Source organism: Salmo trutta, chromosome 39 (genome assembly GCF_901001165.1).
Source record: "Salmo trutta chromosome 39, fSalTru1.1, whole genome shotgun sequence".
In the NCBI taxonomy this organism is placed as follows: Eukaryota; Metazoa; Chordata; class Actinopteri; order Salmoniformes; family Salmonidae; genus Salmo; species Salmo trutta.
The window spans coordinates 17822560-17845474 of record NC_042995.1 but is presented as its reverse complement, the minus strand read 5'-3'; the positions used below and the strand labels follow the sequence as shown (position 1 = coordinate 17845474).

General features: G+C 44.4%; 2 protein-coding genes across 13 annotated transcripts; both read right to left on the bottom strand.

Moving 5' to 3' along the window:
* Positions 1 to 370: 370 nt before the first annotated feature.
* Positions 371 to 14418, bottom strand: LOC115179793 (abl interactor 2). Of its 12 annotated transcripts, none has more exons than XM_029741561.1 (12): positions 14211 to 14417; positions 8221 to 8388; positions 7887 to 8063; positions 7468 to 7485; positions 7208 to 7311; positions 5950 to 6102; positions 4680 to 4810; positions 4273 to 4491; positions 3610 to 3780; positions 3034 to 3120; positions 2488 to 2679; positions 371 to 2343 (listed from the first exon to the last, which is right to left on the bottom strand). In XM_029741561.1, exons 1-12 carry the CDS (start codon positions 14379 to 14381, stop codon positions 2168 to 2170), a joined length of 1767 nt encoding a protein of 588 aa, XP_029597421.1. In that variant the 5' UTR covers positions 14382 to 14417; the 3' UTR covers positions 371 to 2167. The 12 variants fall into 12 exon arrangements, with proteins under 12 accessions (XP_029597421.1, XP_029597420.1, XP_029597422.1 ...); XM_029741560.1 differs by having other exon boundaries at positions 3034 to 3123; positions 14211 to 14416; XM_029741562.1 differs by having other exon boundaries at positions 3034 to 3123; positions 4273 to 4482; positions 14211 to 14416.
* A 146-nt stretch (positions 14419 to 14564) lies between these two features.
* Positions 14565 to 19367, bottom strand: LOC115179795 (cytochrome P450 20A1). Its single transcript, XM_029741573.1, has 13 exons — positions 19175 to 19367; positions 18760 to 18809; positions 18318 to 18484; positions 17934 to 18079; positions 17390 to 17557; positions 17207 to 17285; positions 16918 to 17030; positions 16711 to 16765; positions 16412 to 16532; positions 15998 to 16109; positions 15787 to 15851; positions 15593 to 15682; positions 14565 to 15369 (listed from the first exon to the last, which is right to left on the bottom strand). Exons 1-13 carry the CDS (start codon positions 19244 to 19246, stop codon positions 15219 to 15221), a joined length of 1389 nt encoding a protein of 462 aa, XP_029597433.1. The 5' UTR covers positions 19247 to 19367; the 3' UTR covers positions 14565 to 15218.
* Between the last annotated feature and the right edge of the window lie 3548 nt (positions 19368 to 22915).

Genomic DNA, 22915 nt, shown 5'->3' with positions numbered 1-22915 from the left:
ACTAAATGAATGGTTCCTCCTGGAGTAGTCGAATCCCAGAACTTTATTGATCTTCAGACGTTGGGATAAAAGTTGACATGGATTTAGCTTACACGTTAGTCTTTGGATGAGGCTGGTTTAGTAGTACCTGGGGTTGCATTTAGCGTTGCACAGCGTTGTGGAACATTGCAGATAGGAATGTCCTGAATAGAGCTGACATGAGTCCTTATGCTACATGTCAGAGGCATGTTTATTCTACATAACATATCTGAATATTCAAAAAGGTTGTGCTCTGCTGACTGTGCCCCTAGGGTCCAGTTCTGGGGCTGCCTTGAAGGGCCAACTGGGTTTCAGACACCACTACAGTATTAAGAAAAAGGGCATGCAAGACTCAAGAACAGACCCACTTTTAATAAAAAATAAATGATTTGACTGACAGACAAGCACAGAGCCCTCAGACACGGCCAAGCACATTGGAAATAATACTTGTACCTCTATAGAGAATATATAAACACACTCAATGCATCAGTTTCAGTATGATGGAGTCATTGAAAGGTTTTGGTGCCGGTTTGTTGGATCATTTCTACAATCAACAGCTGGCTTTTATGCTCATTTTAATATTAGTCCTCTGAGGCAATAATACAGCTTATTTTAAATGTAATTTCAGTAACGATTCACTCTTACTACAAATGTGCTTTCAATCCCAAACTCAAAAGATCTACATTTTCAAACCCATCCCACTGGCTTTATTGCAAATGGAAGTGACACCTACACACACACACACTTCAATATGGCACAAGCTTCCTTTATCACCTATTAAATGCATCATGAAACCCTACCTGTCAATGGGTGAATATTTAAAACCAAACCAATAACCACACCATATCTAAAATATTAAGACAGGAATAATATAGCAGAAAAGGAGACTAATGAATCATTTTTTTCAAAAGCATGCCGTCTGCCACGCTTTGGTGAAGACCCACTACAATAAGAACGAATAAGCATCAAATATTGAAATCTTTGATGCAAATGAGTGGCCAGAGTATTTATCTACCTAAGAGGCTCCCAGACAGTCCCTCTACCAAGACAGAATAGATTGACTTTGCCTGTCTTGACAAGGTAAGGCAGAGACTTAAGACTCACTAATTTTGCAATTTGAGTCATCCTTCCACTTTGGGCCAGATGGCTGTGTTTCTCAAACTTGTTTTGTGCCATGGAAGCCAACGTCTTCCCTTAGACCACTTCAATTAAAACTAGAACCGACCAAAAGGTTGAGAAAGACTGCACTATCTATCCTGATACTAGAACTGGCCTGTGAAGTGAGGCAAGTGAAGTAGTGACTGAGCATGCTCTAAGCCCTAGTGTTCTAAGCTGCCATAGCTAGCCTTGGGCCAGAACCAATTCATTAACTACTGAATCCAAACTGAAGAGTTTCAAAATGGGTGTTCAGGTGAGTTGAAAACAAATCAGTTTCAGTCTTTTCCCCATTCTTACCCACCACTGTAATATCTAGCTGTTATAGTCTATATTTTGTCAAATGTAGATACAGTATGTGCTTGTCTTGTCAGTGACTGTCAGCTTTGTTATGTCACCAAACGTGACATTGTATAAAGTTCAAGCGCAACAGTCCATCTCATCCCACTAACCAATAGGAGCTCCTTCTGGTTTTAAATAAAAGAAAATCTGAGTCTAGAAAGGCTCGGTGAGTGGCAGGAGAGAAACTATTGGAAAAAGCATTCTCATCTAGAGTCTTCTCTTGGGCTGAGAGTAGAGAACTTCATCAGGATTATCTGACATCTATCACTATCCTTAATCAGCAGCCCTGGTCACCGTACCATCCCTCCCTATATAATGCATGGTCCAAATAAATACAACTTTAAAGTAAGGGCAAAAGGAAATGAGAAAAATAGTTTTTTTAAATCACAATAATCCTTGTGGCCTTCCTTATAATAATAGTAAAGACAAAATGAAGCCCTAATAGTACATACAAACCCACCACCATACAGTCTCCTCATATCATTCAAAAACACAGGGAATATCTACAAGTGGCCGGTGTACTTCATCTGGTAGACCGGTTGAGGATAGTTGTGTACTCTTCATGAACCCTCGTCTCTTCCTCGTCAACTTCCACAATGTGATCATGCTCTGCCTAACAAAGTCTTTGACCTTCCTATACCTCTCCTCTTCCTCAGTCGGCGTAGTGCATGATGGACTCGACGTAGTTCCCGGGGAAGAGGCCGGTGGTGCCACTCATCGTTCCTTCGTACCAGCCGTCGTCGTTCTTCTTGATGACGTAGATGATGGCGCCCTCGTTGAAGGACAGCTCGTCCTCCTTGTCCGCCGCGTAGTCGTAGATCGCCACCACTGTCCACCAATGAGAGAGGAGGATGTTAGAGGAGCGAAGAGGACAGGAGATGGCTAGAGCACAAGGGAGGGCGAATGAAAGAAGAACAGGAGAAGTGGATAGGGCATGTTTAGATCAGGGTGGAAGAGAGAATCACTCGCTACCTTTCTCCATGTAGGTGCGTGGGGCCCACGGGGGGTCCTCCTCTGCGTAGGGATCACTGTACTCCACCACGGCCGACTCTTCCTCCTCCTCCTCATCATCATCCTCATAGTCCTCTGGAGGTGGAGGGGGCGGGGTGGGTTCCTCAAACACAGCTTCTTCTACAGGGGGCGGGGGAGGGGGCACGTCTGAGACTGGGGGGGACACAACACACAGTCAGGAACCGTGTCTACATTCCACTGGTTGGTTAGTTGCATGTGGATTGACACTGGCATTCCCATGCATGTGGCGGTAGGGCTGGAGTGGTTGTTTGGGTATCCATGCTGAAAGTGTATGAAGACAAACTGAGAATTCTGGGGGAAAGGAGAACACAATACCAACGCACACAGGTGGGAAGTTTATTTCAGACAGGTAAATCGAAGTCGATGGATAGTTCAGCTTTGAAGTAAAGACAAAAATAGACTCACGTCATGAGGAACATAAACACATGCACGACGGAGCCGCTGCGAAGACCAGGCAACAAGGCGGAGGAGCTAAAAGCCACTTACTGGTCTCCTGTACCCGAGCCACAAAGCCCATCAGAGGGAGCTGAGGAGTGATCTGCATGGAGGGGGGAGGGGGGGCAACAAGAGGACCTGCTATACACACACCACAGGAGAAGCAGAGAGAGAGCGAGAGAGGAGAAAGAAAGAGGGAAGAAAAAGAGGAGCAGATTGTAATTAGGAAAGAAAGGAAGGCAGAAAGAGAGATGCGGTGGAATTAGAATTTAGAACATGATAGAAGCCAGATAGATCAGTAGGCAGACTAGGCATTAAAATGGCTAAATCAAGAGCGGGAATCCTTTCACACAAAAAAAGACAGCGAGCTGCCGAGACCTAGGTGCTTTGTGCCTTCCCATAGGTTCGCCTGTCTGCTGAAATGAAATGGGAGTTTTCATGTATGAATTCAACAATCTAGTGAGGTTCTGGGAACTCACAAAATGACAGTTTGCTTCCACAAGAACTGAACATTTTTGTCAGAAAGCTTTAAAGAGGCAGACTCAATCTAAATGAGAAATATCTCTAAACACAAAAGCCCATTTGAGTTCTGGTAGGAGTGATCGTGTTGCTGGTCAGGGCTGTTACCTGGGACCTGGTTGAAGTGGGGTCCTCCGTTGGGCTGGTTCAGGGCCAGGGGCATGTTGGAGTTGGGCTGGCCCGTCAATGACGCGGGCCGGCGGTACGGCAGAGACCCCCCCACCGCAGGAGGGTTCTGTGGTTGCACCGGTCGGTTCATGCTGAAGAACTGGGGGGCACCTGGGGTACAGACAGCAAGGGGAACCAGAGAGAGATTTTGGTATGGTGTAGCTATGTCACTGAACTTCTGTTTCCCATCATGATGCACGTCATTCATGGGATCGATGTAAGCACTTTTGGTATTCAGATGTCTTATCATCATGGCACATTTCAAGTCAAAGACCCTTTTCAACATCACATACTGTAAGAACACAAGGACAATTTAACTCATGCACAAGGGGTGATGATGGCATGCAGGTGGTAACTGGGGGCGATGGGAGAGAGTTGCCCTAAGAAGGGAATGAGAAAGAGACGCCCAAAGGAAAAAGGAAAAGACAGTGACAGATCAGACAGTGAGAGAGAGGGTGATGGAGAAACTCTGATGATGCATGGGTGGAGAACAAACAGCCCACGTGACAACATGCCCGCTGGTACACAGACAGATACAGGTCCTGGGATGATGGGAGAGATGGACGTGATGCAAGGGTGAGGGTGGTGGGGGGGGGCACTCACCTTGTGCGGGAGTGCTGAAAGCAGCAGGGCCGGTGCTAGTGACGGAAGTGGGGAGCTGGGGTGGGGGAGGGGGCACGGGTGGACCCTCAGGAGGGGGGGTGGGGGAGGGGTTAGGAGCTAGAGAGAGTACAGGGAGGCCATCAGGTGGGACGGGAGTAGTGGTGGTAGTGGGAGGTGGCTTAGCAGGGTTGGGAAGGGCAGGGGCGGTACCTGCACCATCAGCAGGTGGGAAAGGGAGGAAAGCAGTGGAAAGGAAAGAAGGAAAGACAGGAGAGGGAGATAAAGACAGGTGCTCAGACACTATCAAGGGGGAAGGAAGGAGAGAGTTTAAAGCAGTCTGACAGACAGTATTGCTCCTTAGAGAGCTAGTAGGTGGAGCTTAGACAGTGGACAGGGCCAGACCTTACCTGGGAATGCTGTGGGGGGCGGGGCAGGCGTTGGCACGGCGATAGGCAAACCCACGGAGCCGCTGCCGCTATTCTCTCTGCTGCTGCTGCGGCTGCTGCTGCTGGGGTGGCTGCCTCCACTGCTGCCACTGCTAGTGATGTTACACAGCCCATCACAAAACCCAGTCAACACCCGCTGGCATTAAGTCATTTATCGTCTAGATTAGAGGTTATATACTTTGTAGGGCCAGTTCCCCAGATACAGATTAAGCCTACTACTGGACTAAAAAGTACTGTGATTTTTTTTGTCCAGCGCTAGGTTTAATCTGTGGTGCAGGAAACCGGCCCTTAGGGCCCTATTGGTATCAGAGGACCTGCAAGCACAACCTACCAAACCAAGGTCTCTCCTGGCCCAAAATCCTGCCCCCCACCTACCTAGCACTGAACGGATTTAAATGAACAGCTCTGCTTTGAGATGACATGTACAGCAATAAAGAAATGAATAAAACGTCACAAATTACAACATGACATTTAGCGGTGGTCGACTAGTGAGACATGACGTGACAAAGACAGAGGCGCGACAAAGCTGGAGGCATCTGAAGAAAATCAAGGCGAGCAGAAAAGAGGAGGAGACTGGAGACAGGGAATGAGTGAGAAACTGGATGGATGGAAGAAAGGACCAACGCATAGACAGGTTGAGCTGAAAGAACTGTCTTGTTTAATTTAAGCCAAGGTCAATCATTGCTACTATTAGTTTTGACGTCAGTTTCAAACGTAATAATGTGCTCAGAAGGAAATAGAGAAGGGACTGACGGAGAAAAGGGATCAGCTGTATTCTCTAGTGGCAGATACTCTGTCATGTAGTCCTAAAGATCTTGTTCTCACTGCCTGGTAGGAGCCTCAGTGACACCCAGAGCTGCTCATGCTTATCTGATCTCAATTTCCTCTGCTGTTACGCAGGTGATAAAAATACATTACTTGGAAACAAGAAACATATTTGAATACATGTCTATCTGAGCTGTACATTCGTTCTGTGTGCTTGGTGTAGTGCCTATTCAAAGTGTTTCAGACCAGTTTTTTTAGTGATATTATTATATTAAGCCCTGTGGGTAGGGTTGGGAAAAAAGTAGTTTAGTAGCATCTAGCTACAGTGTCTGATCTATTGCAGCAGATCTTTACTACAGGGCAGTTGAATCTAAGCGGTTCTGTTCAGTGAGTCCAGGGCCGCTCGAAGTGTGTTCTAGACGTGTTTTTAGCTAGCGGTGTGCTGGGAGCATGCGGGGCGGGGTACCTGTACGTGCGGTTCCTCTGATTAACAGACGCAGTGCGTGCAGGGCTCTGCTGTGGGGGCGCCATGTTGCCATGGCGCGTCGGGCTCGAGACGTAGTCGTTAGGGACAACGGGAGGACGCACCGGCTCGAGTGTCCTATAGGGGGAGTGGCGCCTGCGAGGGGAGGGGTATGAGAGGAGTTTAACATCCACAAGTGAAGGGGGGGGGGACAAGAAAAGGAGGACAAACATGGGAACCAAAATAAATAAAAGAGAACCAGTGCAAACTCAAAATGGGGTGTAGGTGGGATAAGGCATTAAATCCATCAGTCGTATCCACAGCTGCTGCTGCTTCAGTTCTTACACAGCCCAACATCAACCGAGGATAGTGATGTCTATTGATGTGCTTCAGTGGAATAAAAAGCCTCAAAACTATGGATGAGCAGCCAAGTATATTCTCCCCCTGTGATTGTGTAAGGCATGGAGCTTTGAGCGTTGTTGCCATGGAGAGCATGAACAGCCCGAATTAGAGTTGAGGGGGGAGGAGTCACATGACATCACCCATATGGGGGTGGAGAGGGGGGGGGGGGACACAAAAGCAACCAAAACACCACAGACAGAGATGCCTCCTCTACACCAGACTGGACTAGAGCAGTGTGTCATGGACGACCGACATGCGTCTCGTTTCAGGGGGGACATGTTTGAAGGTCACACACACACCCACACAGCGCTTAAACATTAGAAGAGACATAAAAACAATGTTATAAACCATTACATACATTACTGTTATGGACAGGTCTGTAGAGGGGGATACAAACTGGACAGGGACACATAACAGGACAGAGCAACAATAACAGTAGCCCATAACGTCAATAAACAGATTTGAAGATATCCATTCACTGGAACGACCACACACCTGAAGAAATTAGGTATGCACATTCATTATATCATCAAACAGCATATCATGTGCCACAGGCTAGCTTTGACCTTTTCACAAAAGAGGTCTGCTCCAAACCTTAAATAAATGTCACTGAAGGTCGTTGCTGGGTGGTGAGGGGGTAGCCTGGTCCCTAGCCCACCATATGGGGCTTAGGAGGAGCAGAGGGACACCACAGCAATCTGTAGCACAAAGGGACACCTGGTGCCTGCAGGATCAGATCTTGTCCATTGATGAACATGTTTTAGATGTCTGATCATGGTTGGCTGAGACTAAAAGCATGTTTTTCTCAAGGACATGAGCAGCATGGACAGGAGTTGTGGCACCTGCCACGTTTACATACCCAATGGTTCCCTTCCCTGACATGGGTGGGCTGGGCGGCTTCTGTGTGGGTGGGTTGGTGCGAGGGAGACCTGCGGCTCCGGCCTTCGTGTTCTGAGCACTGGCCTATAGGACACGGTGAGAGAGGTTACAAAAACAACAACACGGAAGTACTAGTCAACAGAGCAACACAACATAACCTGGGATCAGACAAAACACACTCTGGTCTTACACGCACACCAACTTTGTTTTTACGCTTTACATTTCGTTAGAAATCCTTACCTTAAACCTTAGCAACCACTAGGTTCATTTTAAAGGCAAATAAGTGATGCAAAGAGAGAGAAAGAGAAAGGAGGATTAGTGACTAATAGCGAGAGAATGCACAGAAACACATGTAGCAACGTTATAGGCCTACAGTCCACAGATGGTGTTAGGGAAACAGCGAACAAGTCACACACTGTCCTAGACAAAGTGACTCACACCATTACCACCACGCCCTTGTGCTTATCCCAAGGGCCTACTACTGTCTTTGTACCAAACAGGGGGGAGTTCCCCAAAACTATTGTCGCACTAAGATCAGTGTTTGTCCATGATCTTAGTGCCACAAAAGTTTGATGAAAACTCACTCCAGTACAAAAATAAAAATGTACTACTATCATCAGAAATCCAGTCGGTAAACGTCAATGCTCCCTGCTCCCTACCTTGACTCCGTGGCCCATGTCATCTAGCAGGCTGTAGTCAATTGGCTTGCGGATATAACGCACCGGCCTCTCCGGATTGGCCGGGGCAATGATCTTATGTGTGCGAGAGGTGTTCTTATTGGTGGTCAGGATGCCAATCTCCCGCCTGGCCACTTTCTCTTTGTGGATGTCCACTGTCTGGGGCCGCACAAGGGGCAGAAATACAAGAAATAGACTTGAACAAAACAGCTTTTTGAACTAGGCCTATCAAGTAATTTTTAGGCTATATGGATGTGTGTGTGTGTGTGTGTGAGTGTATTTCGCCACACGTGCACCCACGTCCAGGCAGCCGTACCTGTGAGATGTGGTTGATGGAGGACTCCATGCGGCGGAGCTGGGAGGCCTGAATGTCAAGCATCTGCAGGACATTGTTGGCCAAGGTGTTGATCAGGTAGGCTACGCTGGCCAGGGACTGGGTGGTGTAGTTTTTAGTCTCCTCCAACGCTCTGTGCTTATCTGGTGACTGAGGAGGGAGAGTGCGAGAGTCAGTGAGAGAGAGGATGAACAGATAGACATCAGTAACAGAGAAGCGAGAGTAGAGAGGCAATAACAAAACAACAAAGCCAGGCAGCATAAAAAGGAGAGCATCGATATCATATAAATAAGATCTTGCAGGGGCTGAAGGATGACAAGGCAAGCCCATATGTTTTCAGAGGGAAAAAGAGTTTCCTGGAGATTAATCAATCCTGACCACAACTTCCCTTGTTGACAGTATGTACTGTACAACATTACTTTTCTCAAAAGGACAACCCTATACCCTCCCCATCTGCCCTGAATTCCATGGACGGTGTGTTAAAGACCGACTGAATGCAGGGATTCAGGCATGCGTTTCTCTGCTGCTCTTTAAGAAAAAAACGAGTTCTCAGGCTTGGGGGTGTGGTTCGATGTGGCAGTTACTGATGTTTGTCCCCCATGAGACACCATAGGAACAAAGCCAGTATTACTTCTTCAAAATAGTCAATGATTCTAAGAACTCAAGAAATATGGAATTAATTGAGCTTTTAGTTGTGCAGTTTTACATCTAGTTAAGGTGTTTGGTGCAGTATTTCTCAAGTAAAAAAAAAAGAAAATGTGCGACGTGTTATCTCACGTAAACAAAGTCAGATCCGTTGCACTGACGGGGAGGTCTGTCTCACTGTCTGCGGTACGATTGGATAGAGTGCAATCACAGCAGCTGTGTATCCCGTGTCAGAGGGCAGGTGAGCATTGTCGAAATCAAAACCCAACCCTCAAGTCATGACGAACTCACTTACAAAACTCCTTTTGGACAAGACTGACTTCATGAACAAAATGATCCTAGTTCCACTTTGTAGTCAATGTTGACACTAGAACTAATGTGTCTGACTAATATCGATGCCACATAGGCCGTTTTCTATCAGAGAAGATGTTCATTGCCTTCAGATGCGCTTTAATAGTGAAAACTAGGCAGCCTCAGTCACGAATTCCACAAATACACACGCATGCCTTACGGGGAGTCAAGAGCACCACTAAGGAATTACATCCATTCTCAAGCATGAAGACAAACAGGTTGTCAGTAATCAAAGAAAGGTGCAGCTGTAGTGCACTGGGATGACAAGAGCACACAACCTCTCAAACTTGTAGCAGTCTCAAGATCAACTGACAGCATTCTTCAGATCATTTTTTATTTATAGCCAACCTGCAATTAACTCTGACGAAAACAGGTTTAACTCATACAATCCGCTCAAACTTCAGCAAAAAAATAACTGACAAATAGGCCTACATCAGGTAGACCAGAGCACTTCAATCGAACCTCTTCCTAACTGCGTGGCTTCACACAGTTCCAACTCCATCAAGTTGGCTGACTACACGACAGTTGTAGGCCTGATTACCAACAACGACGAGACGGCCTACAGAGAGGTAGGCACTCAGGTAAACTCAGGTAAACAACCTCTCCCTCAACGTCAGCAAAACAAAGGAGCCGATTGTGGACTTCAGGAGGAACCAGGCTGTCCTCATCAATGTTGACAGTCAAAAACTTACATTTTCTCGTCGTACACATCTCAGAGGAACTGAAATGGTCAAACTACACGGATACCGTGGTGAAAAAGGTACGACAGCGACTCTTCTACCTCAGGAAGCTGAAGAAATCCGGCCTGTCCCAGAGGACCCTCAGTGTTCTACAGGAGTACCATCGACATCCTACTGTCGGCCCTCCCACAACGGACATTTACCCTGCCCCCACCCCCAATGGACATGTATCCTTACTACAGTTGTAAATATGTATAATAACAATTGTATTGTTATTATTGTTTCATTGACCTCTCTTTTTGACCTGCACAGTTAGTGCTCAGAGCTTAAGAATTTCACTGTACCCTGTAATTACTTCTGCGACCCTGTGTATGTGGCTAATCTAAAACAGAAGAGCAGTGATCCATTCTGTGACTAACTATATAGGCAAGTCCTATTGGGGAACCAGCAGACTTTTATTGAACGATCTCAGATTAGCCTAATTAAATATCTTGAGTCCTGGATGGCACAGCGGTCAAAAGCACTGGAGTTCTGAGGCGAGTCACAACCTGCTGTGACTGGGAGCCCCATAAGAGGGCGCACAATTGGCCCAGCGGTTTCCGGGGTAGGGGAGGTTTTGGCTGGTGGGGCTTTCCTTGGCTAATCGCGCTCTAACGCCTCCGGTCGGCAGTTGAACGGTGTTTCCTCTGACACATGTGTGTCTGACATCCGGGTTAAGCGAGCAGTGTGATAAGTAGGCGGTTGAAGGGCGCATGACTTGACCTTCGCCTCTCTCAAGTCCATTGAGGAGTTGCAGAGAAGGGACCTAATTCAGGGAGACTAATTCAGGGAGAAATTGTTTAAAAAAATATGCTTGTGGCCATACCACCCTGAACATGCCTGTTCAGGTTCGGGTCTGGTTAGTACTGGGGCGGGAGACTTCCTGGGAATACCAGGTGCCGTAAACTCCCTATTTGTTTTAATAAATACCAGTATGGAGTCCATGCTTGAGTCGTGTGTGTGAGGATGACAGTCATGATCACAGCTGGGCAGAAGCAAGATCACAGGTCAAGACATCTTCATGCTAATTTTCTTTTCCTTATCTTTTAAAAATATATATATTTTACCCCCTTTTCTTGGTATCCAATTGGTAGTAGTTAATATCTTGTCTCATCGCTGCAACTCCCGTACGGACTCAGGAGAGGCGAAGGTCGAGAGCCACGCGTCCTCTGAAACACAACCCAACCAAGCCGCACTGTTTGTTGACACAGTCCGGCACATCCAACCCGGAAGCCAGCCGCACCAATGTGTCGGAGGAAACACCGTACACCTAGCAACCTGGTCAGCGTGCACTGCACCCGGCCTGCCACAGGAGTTGCTAGTGCACGATGAGAGCGTCGTCCCTAACCCAGACGAGGCTGGGCCAATTGTGCGCCGCCCCATGGGCCTCCCGGTAGCACCCGGCTGCGGCAGAGCCTGGGCTTGAACCCAGAATCTCTGGTAGCACAGCTAGCACAGCGATGCAGTGCCTTAGACCATTGTGCCACCCGGGAGGCCCAGTCATGTTAATTATTAACTAAACCCAATAATGTCATTGCGCATTCAGTGCCAGGACGTTTGAACACTGGTCACTTTAATATTTACATACCGTTTTACCCACTTCATATGTATATACTGTATTCTACTCAAGGTTCATCCAATATAACTACTGCTGTACACACCTTTCCTATTCATATACTGTCCATACAAACCATTACACATAGGATTTATATACATATACACCGGACTCTGACAATGCTCATTCTGATATTTCTTAATAAAAATGTTGGGGATGTGTGTGTACCATTTTGTGTTGTTAGGTAAACTGCACTGTTGGAGCTAGAAACATAAGCATTTCGCTTCCTTGCGATAACATCTGCAAAATACACAGTGGCCAGTTTATTAGGTAAACCACCTCGTTCACGAAAATGGTTCGCTCCTACAGACAGTGAGTCACGTGGCCATGGCTTGCTATATAATGTAGGCACAGACAATCGAGGTATTCAGTTACTGTTCGATTGAACTTTAGAATGGGCAAAACAAGTGACCTAAGCAACTGAGCGTGCCAGGCACGCCGGTTCTGGTATCTCAGAAACGTCTGGCCTCCTGGGCTTTTCACACACGACAGTGTCTAGGGTTTACCGAGAAGTGTACGACAAACAAAAAACAAACAGTCAGCGGCAGTCCTGTGGGCGAAAACAGCTGGTTGATGAGAGGTTGAGAGGCAACAATCGTGCAAGCAAACAGGCGGTCCACAATCAGGCAAATAACGGTGCAGTACAACAGTGTGCAGAAAGGCATCTCGGGAATGAACAACTCGTCGGTCCTTGTCACGGATGGGCTATAGCAGCAGACGACCAAACTGGGTTCCACTCCTATCAGGTAAAAACAAGAAGAAGAGGCTCCAGTGGGCACACGATCACCAACACTGAACAATTGAGGAGTGAAAAAACCTTGCCTGGTCCAACGAATCCCGGTTCCTGTTGCGTCATGCTGATGGAAGAGTCAGGATATGGTATAACCAGCATGAGCCCATGGTCCCATCCTGCGTGGTGTCAATTGTACAGGCTGGTGGCTGTGGTGTAATGTTTTCCTGGTACATGTTAGGTCCCTTGATACAAACTGAGCAATGTTTACATTCCCCCAAAGAAGTCCAGTTGTTCTGGAGGAAAAGGGGGGTCCAACCCAGTACTAGATGGGAGTACCTAATAAACTGGCAACTGAGTGTAAGTGTACACGACCAATACAATGAGATTTGACAGAATTAAAAGTTAAAGGATAGGTTACAACGACCAACAGCCAACTTGCTACTTAATATTCTGAATGGAGTTATTTGTAACTGTAGGATGAGAAAGTGCATGCACTGCAGCCTCTTTTAGCCTAGCTAGCTAACGTTAGCTAGCTTCTCCCGGTTTTATGCAGTCCTAGACAGGTACTACATAATCATATCTGATGATAAATAACCAAGCTATGGCAGCTATTAGTATACTATAGGGCGAGTAGGCTTGGATGGTTGCTGTCTCATCTCTCCCTCCCCATGTCACTTGCTCAAAGTATGGCCCCTCCCCCGCATACTATAGCAGCACCTCTTGGCTTTATCAGCTCCATCACTCGGATCGGATTGATTCGACCGGGTCTATATGGAATGGGTCTAGTTGTCCTCGGGTCCGCTCAGAACGGGTCTCTATATTTAAAAATCAATTGATGCATATCGGGTCAGGGTGGGAAAGCCCAGATCCATTTCGGAACCCACCCAACTTTTTGGACCCGTATAGACCTCTAGTTCCAGAGCAGTGGCACTATTGACAAACGTTTCACACTCGGTGTCAGAACCTCACTTTATATTAGGAAAAACGTACTTCATGGCATGACTAACGTTATGAACAATTAAGCTTGTTCTGCCACTGCCAGATCCACCAGTAGTCTATGAAACACAGATGTATTTTCCTACTCTACAGTCAGTAGTACAAGAAGTTCGGCATTGATGATACAGGGTGTCCTATCCAATCTGCAGTGACTTGCTTTGGCACACATAAGGCTGTAACATTAACGCTAAATATTGGCAGGAGAAAAACGCTTACAAGTGCCACACATGGTATATATATTTTCTTCACGACCAATGTTAACAGCTAGCTAATGTTGACATGAGTTGGGAATTTCAAACCCGTACAACTGGAGAATTTGACAGCAATGGCAGCTAGCAGTGCAGCTAACTAGAAACCGTGGCTAGTTGGAATTAGCTAGCTCGTTTGCTATAGTCCTAATTCGTTTACTTGTGGCTCATTTGGTTCTCTTCTGGTATCAGAACGTGTCCCATCATTTGATATCCAATTAAATTCCTTACTTATTTACCTTAGCTGAATACCTTGTGTACCCCGTCACGACACTGTCAATCATGAAACCAGCTGTGCCCAGATAATTCGTGCTAGCTCAGCTAGTTAGCACGCTAACTAGCAAGCATTATTTGGTTGGATGTAAACAGCTAACGAAGTCAAGTTAGTACAAATACTAACAACTACATAAACGCGAGAAATTACGATACATGTATGACGGTTGGAGAACGGCAACCAATGTTTTCAAATTAGGAAAACCATAGCTAGCTACGTTCCGCACGAAGTAGCTAACTAAGGTTAGCTAGTTATCTATAGCCTAGCTTGATAGCAGGAGCACCCTTGCAGTTGAGTCGCTGCACCTCATCCGCAAAGCTCGTAGCCATCACTTCGCCCACCGTCAAAGATTATACTTGTAGAATATATAATGTTATAAAATTAGCATTACCTGAACATAGTTGCTTTCGCAATACTCGGCAACTCTTTCCAAATTGGTAAAACTATCTAATAAAGCACTACGTCCAGCTGGAATCTCCTCTTCCAAAAGCATTTGTAACTCCGCCATTTTCACATCTTTAGCAATCAATGCATGCCAGATCACAGCCTCTCCAACGCTCATGCAGAGGTGGCGTTGGGCATCCCAAGTATGACGGAGTGTATGACAATCTGTGACAAATTTAAGTGGATATGATACCTCGATCTTTGCTCTTTCAATTCCTTGTCAATTTACATTGTGACTGGTTTAAATTATGAGAAAACCTCAAGATTCTGTTTTGAAAGGAAACAATACCACCTGGAAAAAGGCTGTTAATAAATCCAGAAGTTACGGATATGATTTTTATTTTCAACAATTAAACAACCAATGCTAATATAGCGATACAGGGGAAACAGGGCTGGGGATTGAACCGGAGACCCTGCAGATACAGAGTGAGCACTTGTTGATAATAATGGCCAAGATGTCTTGACAGTAGCAAGATATGCTCACAACAGTGGGGCTGCAACAAATGTGCAAAATATTATATTCCTAACACACGAGTAGTGTAAACTTTATTCAAAAATGAACTGTCAAAAATGCCATGTATCTGGGGGAGTGGGGACCACGTGTTTTGGAAGGCAGTTCAGCTGGAATGTTGGTTTAAGGCAAGGTTTATGACAATACATCAATGATCATGTAGCTTGAAAAGATAGGTACTGAACCTCATATTGAAATAGGCGGAACAAAAAGCTACTTCAGGTGGTAGCTCAAATGACCGAGTAGCCATTGGCAATGACTTGAGCTAATCAAAACCATGTTCAAGAGCTGACTGACAAATAGCCCTACAAAGCTCGCCCTCATGTTTAAAGTTATTTTAACAGTTCCACTCGGTCTAGAATCTAGGCTAACTGACAAGCACCTTCCCAGATAACACAGTTCCTCTTCCACAGATGGAGTTTGAGACAAATGTCCACTGTTAGTTTAGCTTCTTCTGCTCACAGTGATCCATGTGTCATCTTTAGGCGTTGACACCAGCTCAGATCTGGCCTCTACCACCTGTCCCTTTACCTGATGCAGCTTCAGTTGGCGCACTACAGTGCTGAGGACGACAGTGGCCACTGTGTACGCAAACCTGAAAGGTGGCAAAATGGTGGTATAAAAAGTTAGTAACAAGCCCACATCCTTCTTCTTTGCCTGGTAGTGACAGTCCCTCTCCATTTCCTTTCCTTTGATGTTGTAGAAGAAATATGGTAAAACTGTATAAGAAGTTTATCCTGTGTAATTACAGGTAGAAAATGCCCTAGCCCCTTGGTTAATCTCAAGTGCACGCCACTATCCTTTCCCATCCCCGTTACCTCAGCTCAGGACAGGCCTGGTTCCCTGAGAATCCAAGCAGAGAGAAGCTTTTCCTGGCAGAATCTTCTGTGAATCGGTCTGGGTCAAACCTGGATGGACAAAGTGCAAGAATTCAAACTCGGTACCAAAAAATCCAGCAAAAATGTCCTCTTTAGGTGGCAAAAAGTTCAAAGGAAAATACATATGGACAGACTTGTAGGGATGGCTCCAGGTGTCTGCATCCTGTAGGACTACCCCAAGGGCATAGATCACCAGTGTCTAAAATAAACATAGGAATAAAGTGTTTTAATTATTCACTTTAAACTTCAAAATTCTGTTCATTTTACATCCACAAGCACTTGCTGACTGTGACAGTGAGATGTGGATAATAAAGGGACTAAGTAGAGAAGAGGAGAATAAGATACCTCTTTAGGAATAATGTGCTGATCGACTTTCCCTTCATTTTCCTGGAGCTGGGCTGCGATGGGCGTCAGTTTGGCTGTCCGCACAGTCTCGTTCAAAACCTGCTGGAAGTACCTATAGTATAGAAGATGCATTTGATAGGCATGATAAAATGCATCGATAAATATACCTTGAAGACAAGCCACCATGAGGATACCTGCCCGTTCTGCTGTGACCGACCAGGGTTCAAACCCAGGTGTCATGTGGACCACAAGGCTGTTAGCCCCTGTTAGCTTAGGCATTAGCTCAGGAAGCTCACGCCAGTCTTCAGGTCTCATATAAAGGTACTCGTCATGCAAGAGTGGATCTGAAACACCTCTATTACACTGCATCACATCGTTGATGTTATTTGGCTGTCAGACAGAGTCAGAGGTCACCTGAGCTGTGGGATCTTATCCAGAGAAACAGGCTCAGAGCCCAGAACATCCTCCAGCTCCTGATGCAGCTTCTCCTGAACTTCCTCTGACGTGGACAGGAAGTGTACTGCCCAGATGCACACTGGGAAAATATTACAACCACAAAGAGAAACATCAACACTTTGTGAGAGAGATTTTCTGACAGAATACTAACCAAATGTATGAATTTATTTGTTCAGAAAGAATTGACGATTGGATACACCTTAAAATCTGCAAGTTCTAACGTAGATAGGCATAATCTATTTGTTAATAGTACTCACAATTAGCTGTGATGACACAACCTGCCAGTGTGAATACCATGCTGTCCTCCATCACCTACAAAAGAGAAACAATGAAAACAAGCATTTATTAAAACAAAAGTGGGAAGGAAGTTTTATTTTCCTCTACACGTGAGTAACAGCAACAGGAGGCTCTCTGCTCTGCCCAATGAGTCAATTCTCCTTATAATCAAGGAATCTGTGCATCACCTGTCTCTCTGTGAGGTTGGACTGGAGAAGAGCATCCACAAACGCTGTCTGGCTCCTTTGTCCTTTCCTGTCTTTAGCCACAGACATCAGCACTGTTTCCATTTCTGCCAGCGCTGTAAACAAACATAATGTACTTAGCATGAGGACAGAGAATTTATACACATAGGGAGATACTCTGACAATCTCTTTTTTATTTCAGATACATTCAGTAAGAAAGTGGAAGTTCTCTTAATGCTGAGATGTACAGGTAACGCATATGATCCATAGCAGTGAACTAGTTATCACTCACCGCTCTCATAGTGTTCCTTTCTGATGGAGCTCTTCTCCATGGAACCGTCCAAATAGCCTTTTCCGATCTCCGACCATATCTGACAAGTAAAGGGAATTATCAGTGAAAATCTGCAAACAACACCGGTCGTAATGGGCATCTTTTCACCAGAAACGGTGACTTTAAATGTGACTGCTCACTCACTGCCTCATGGTTCTTTCGGAAGCCGATGACTTCAGCATCATTCCGGAAACGGTCACCCAGAGCGAGTTGAGTGACAGCCTTCATGGCCAATCCTAGCAGATGGGCACAGAGGGGTGTGTGCTGGTCCTTAGGGAAAGACTTCCACTTCCCCACTAACTCCTCCACCAGCTAGAACAGGACAAAAGGGGAGGGAGGGAGACAGAGAGTGTGTGTCAATGGGAAATGTGTCTTCCGCATTTAACCCAACCCCTCTGAATCAGAGTGGTGTGGGGGGGCTGCCTTAATCGACATCCATGTCTTCGGCGCTCGGGCAGAACGACAGATTTTTACCTTGTTGCTGGATCGAATCCCCGAGCTGACCTTCCAGTTACTGGCCCAACAATCTAACCATTAGGCTACCAAACTATAACATCCCAGGGAAGTGAGCACAAATAGCTTTTTAGTAAACAAATACTAATGGATACACAAAAACATAAGAAAGTATTGTAAAATACCACAGCCAAATATAAAAAACTGCCAATGAGCCATTGTGTAAGAGGCAAACCTTCAGCAGCAGGGGAAAGTTTTCCTCCAGGGTGTTGTTGACGGCACTCTCATACAACTTCTTCCTCATTACAGCCTCTGTGGCCCCTCCACCCATTCCTGACTGGTACCCTAGCAACGACTTCAGCATTGTCTCAAATGAGTCCGCTACAAGTAAGGATAGAAGATGTCACAGTGGCAAACATGTTACTGTTTCTTCATTTCAAAACAACACTGTACATGTAAAACAGAAATCACCTGAATCTGTTACAACGTCTATCTATACCTGCATTCCACTTATAAATGGTGCAATCTTTTAAGCATGCATTTTAAGTGGTATGTTAGTAGGGACGGAGCACCTGTTTCCCTTTCCTCCCAATAGTTTCCCTCCCTCCCCAGTACTCACTAGTCCTGTTGGGGTTGATGTGCTGCCGTAGCTGGTCCACTGAACCCAAGCTGACCACAGGGCGTCCTCCAAACCAGAAGGATGCCACAGGACCAAACTGTCCATGTAGACTAGCCAGGAACTCATGCAGACTGCCTCGGTTCACTATGTCTTGTAGATTTCCATCCCTAGATTAAGAGAATGAGACAAATAAACCAATATGAACCTAGGTCAGGCCAGGGCCCGTATCCAGAAAGCTTCTCAGTGTATGCGTGCTAATCTAGGATCAGTTTTGCCTTTTATATGGAGTTGAATAGACATGGGGATCTGATTCTGGATCAGTACTCCTACAGAGACGAGAATATAAATACAGGCTCAGGTCAAGTGTGGTGACCTTACCTGAGTGCTAAAGAGAGACAGTACTTAGAAAGTTGTAAAACCCATCTGGTCATAGGCTACTCACATCTCTTCTGTAGGGTTGAGACCTGGTATACCAGAAGCACTTCTTGATGACTTGATTAAAAAAAAATGAATCAAGCATGTTACATTCAGTTTCAAGAGAGACATATCATAAATTAAACATGACAAGAAATGGTGTGGGGTTTACATATTCTAAATCCATGGCAGTAACCTCTAAAAACTTGAGCTTTGAAAAAAATATTTCTGCACTACTTTGCCATATGTTCTACAATTCACTTATACTGCTGAAACGTTTGAGTACTAAAGGTAGATGCATAAAAAAAATCCAGGGATTTTTTAACTGTCATGTCACTGTAAAACTGTGGACAAAGTTAGCAGCTTACACGTAGCTAGTAATGACATTGGTGAATATACGATGTTGCAAATATTGGCTAATATAAGCACAGGCATTGACTTACTGGATACAAATAGAGGACTGCGCCGACCAGAATGATGACAAAAGTCACTGCAAATATCGCAAAGTCCAGCATGTTTGCTGGTGTTACTCAAAAAAACGTTTAGATAGATAGCTAAAGAAATACTATACATACGGTATAGCGACCACGTCTACGGCAACATCACCACTCCGTGTTCTACTGCAAAGCCTGCGCAGTCAGTGAGGCCAGAGCAATGCATCTCAGAGCGCATGGCTAAATCAGAACGCACAGAAGCAGATCAAATCTAACTACAAAATGTTACTAGCTACTTGATCTGGCATAGCACAATTGGTCAAATCAATTCAGTAGAAAGCTGAATTTTTACCTATCCAGATAACTTAGTGATTGGTCCTAGCCAGGCCTACTTAGACCTAGGCAAGGGAACAAGCAATGGTCCATTTCCCAAAAATATTAACAGCACACTTATATTCTGGGCAATGACAAAAGTGTCGGTAGATCATAAATACAAGAGCAGATAGAGGAGAGCAAATACAGTTTTAGCGTCTTAATTTTTAAAAAGGCTTCTGAAGTTTGTAATTTTTCCACTTTAAAATTTCTGACTTGATTTTCCCTTACAATAAAAAATAAAATAAATAAACCCCTACACAAATTCCCATTAATTATAATCCACATCAGTGGCGATTTTAGCATGTAAATCTCGGTGGGGCAAAAAAAAATATATGTGGGATGCATGCCAGCAAAGCCGCTACACAACACAACACTAAACAGTACATTGATCGCACTGTACAACTGCTAAGCCTAATCAGGCAGCGAAACAGTTCTTTCAGCCTCATTTATTGCCTTTAAAAAAAACATAGCTGTTATGGCTCACTTGCTTAAACAAATGTGGTTCTACTGACAACTATGGCATAAGAGGCAATCCGTAATTTCGATTAAGACGTTAATGAGCGAGCTAGGACTGACGTAGTCATTATAACTATTTGTTCAGCACTTTTGGAAATGTACAGTGACAGATTCAAAACATGGGCCATTCTTACAGTGTTCTCCCTGTACACCAAGTCAGAACCTGCAGGATAAGTAAAGGGGGCATATAAGCAGACAATGAAAGCTCTTACAATATTTGATGATTACATTTCTCAAAAACAGGTTAGAGGCTACATGTGCACCACCAAATCAGAACAGCAGGCGAAATTAAGGTGAAAAGAGGCCAAATTATTAGGGTGGGCTACTTAACAGCTTACTACACAACATGCACTTAGTATATTACTTTCTTAGCTACAGTATACATATCTCCCTGGCATATTGCATAATTTATGCAGCAGCATACAATACATTTTTGGACTCGCCTTGTAAATCCGGAATTGTAAATCCGGCCTCTTTGTCGTTCTTTGATGACAAAATTTGCCCACGAAGGACCGCTGCACCACCTTCCTGTTCAAGTGAGCACATCACAACAAGGTGAGTCCAAAAATGTCTTATATGCTGCTGCATAAATTATGTAATATACCAGGGAGATATGTATACTGTAGCTAAGAAAGTAATATTAAGTGTATGTTGTGTAGTAAGCTGTTAGTAGCCCATGTGCCTCACCCTAATAATTTGGTATATTTTCAACTCTTAATTTAGATGAAATTTACTGTTCTGACTCGGTGGTGCACATGTAGCCTATAACCTGTTTTTGAGAAATGTAATCATCGAATATTGTAAGGGCTTTCATTGTCTGCTTATATGCCCCCTTTATTTATCCTACAGGTCTGACTTGGTATTCAGGGGAAACACAACGGCCCATGTTCTGAACTCTGTCACTGTACATTTCAAAAGTGCTGAACAAATAGTTATAATGACATAATGACTAAGTTTGTCCTGGCTCGCTCATTAATGTCTCAATCGAAATCATGGATTTCCTTTTATCCGCTTGTTGTCCCCTTATGCCATAGTTTGTACATCTCAAATGTCAGTAGAAACCACATTTGTTTAAGCAAGTCAGCCATATCAGCTGTTTTTTTAAAAGGCAGTAAATGAGGCTGAATGAACTGTTTCCCTGCCAGACAAGGCTCCACTGATAGCTAGGTGTAGCTGGTGTTGGGACTGCTGTTGGGACAGCTTTATGTAGGCCCTAACCGTTTGTGGGCACTGTTTGTCACTGTTAAAGTGTAATTCATGTATTGTTTAGTGTTGCGTTGCGTAGCGTAGTGACTGCTGGCATGTATTCCACTTTTTTTATTGCCCCACCTTGATTTACATGCTAAACTCGCCACTGTACGACATACCTCATACATACAACACATCTCAAAAACGAATGGTTTTGATCCTGGAACTTTTGGAAAATAAGCTTCTTTCCACCATGCTGTTCTGTTCATAAAACGATTACTAACTTTACCCTCATTTAATAATGAAGAACTGCTATTGGGTAAACAATCTACTTGTGAATAAAGTTTAATCCCCCGTCCTACAATGAATGTCAAGACGATTATGACAAAAACAATTTTCAAATGTCACGGTTATTGTCCAACATTGTCGGTTACACAACTATACGATTATTGTTCCAGCCTTAGTTCCAGTGCAACACATTTCACAGGATTTGATTTAACAGTGTGGTAATGGTCTGGTTTAATTGTGTGGTATACAGAGCTTTCAGAATGTATTTTTCCAAAATAAATTGTGTTACAGCCTGCATTTAAAATCGATTAAGTTTAGAGGTTTCTGTGTCCCTGGCCTACACACAATAGCCTATAATGTCAACGTGGAATTACATTTTTTTAAATGTGTACTAATTAATAAAAATTGAAAAGCTGTAGTGTCTTGAGTCAGTAAGTATTCAACCCCTTTGTTATGGCAAGCCTAAATAAGTTCAGGAGTAAAAATCAGCTTAAGTCACATAAGTTGCATGGATTCTGTGTGCAATAAGTGTTTAACATGATTTCTGAATGACTACCTCATCTCTATATCCCACACATACAATTATCTGTAAGGTCCCTCAGTCAAGCAGTGAATTTCAAACACAGATTCAATCACAATGACCAGGGAGGTTTTCCAATGGCTCGCAAAGAAGGGCACCTATTGGTAGATGATAGGTATAAATAAAAAGCAGACATTGAATATCCCTTTGCACATGGTGAAGTTATTAATTGTAATTTGGCTGGTGTACCAATACACCCAGTCACTATAAAGATGCAGGCGTCCTTACTAACTCAGTTGCCAGAGAGGAAGGAAACCTCTCAGGGATTTCACCATGAGGCCAATAGTGACTTTAAAACAGTTTGAATTTAATGGCTGTGATAGAAAACTGAGAATGGATCAACACTGTAGTTACTCCACAATACTAACCTAATTGACAGTGAAAAGAAGGAAACCTGTACAGAATACAAGTATTCCAAACATGCATCCAGTTTGCAACAAGGCACTAAAGTAATACTGCAAGAAATGTGGCAAAGCAATTCACTTTTTGTCCTGAATACAAAGTGTTGTGTTTGGGGCAAATCGGCAAAATTGTAGAAAGAAAAACTGATTTCAATCTGCTTTCCACCACACTGGGAGATTAATTCACCTTTCAGCAGGACAATAACCTAAAACATAAGGCCAAATCTACACTGGAGTTGCTTACCAAGGAGACAGTGAATGTTCCTAGGTGGCTGAGTTACAGTTGAATACTTTCTGAAGGCACTCTATTTAATGGTGTGGTATATAACAAGACACAGCCATGCTGTTTCAGGTCAATACACTACAAATGGTATGTTTGGTTTAATGTCCCCAAAATGACAT

Coding starts and splice junctions, on each gene's coding strand:
- LOC115179795 (XM_029741573.1), bottom strand. CDS start 19,246: ATGCTGGACTTTGCGATATTTGCAGTGACTTTTGTCATCATTCTGGTC. Junction 16,110..16,411: donor GATAAGATCCCACAGCTCAG/GTGACCTCTGAC, acceptor TCTATACTATAG/GTACTTCCAGCAGGTTTTGA. Junction 15,370..15,592: donor CAGGCCTGTCCTGAGCTGAG/GTAACGGGGATG, acceptor GCCACCTTTCAG/GTTTGCGTACACAGTGGCCA.
- LOC115179793 (XM_029741560.1), bottom strand. CDS start 14,381: ATGAGCGTTGGAGAGGCTGTGATCTGGCATGCATTGATTGCTAAAGAT. Junction 3,781..4,272: donor TTTCAGCACTCCCGCACAAG/GTGAGTGCCCCC, acceptor TCTGTACCCCAG/GTGCCCCCCAGTTCTTCAGC. Junction 2,344..2,487: donor ACGCACCTACATGGAGAAAG/GTAGCGAGTGAT, acceptor ATTGGTGGACAG/TGGTGGCGATCTACGACTAC.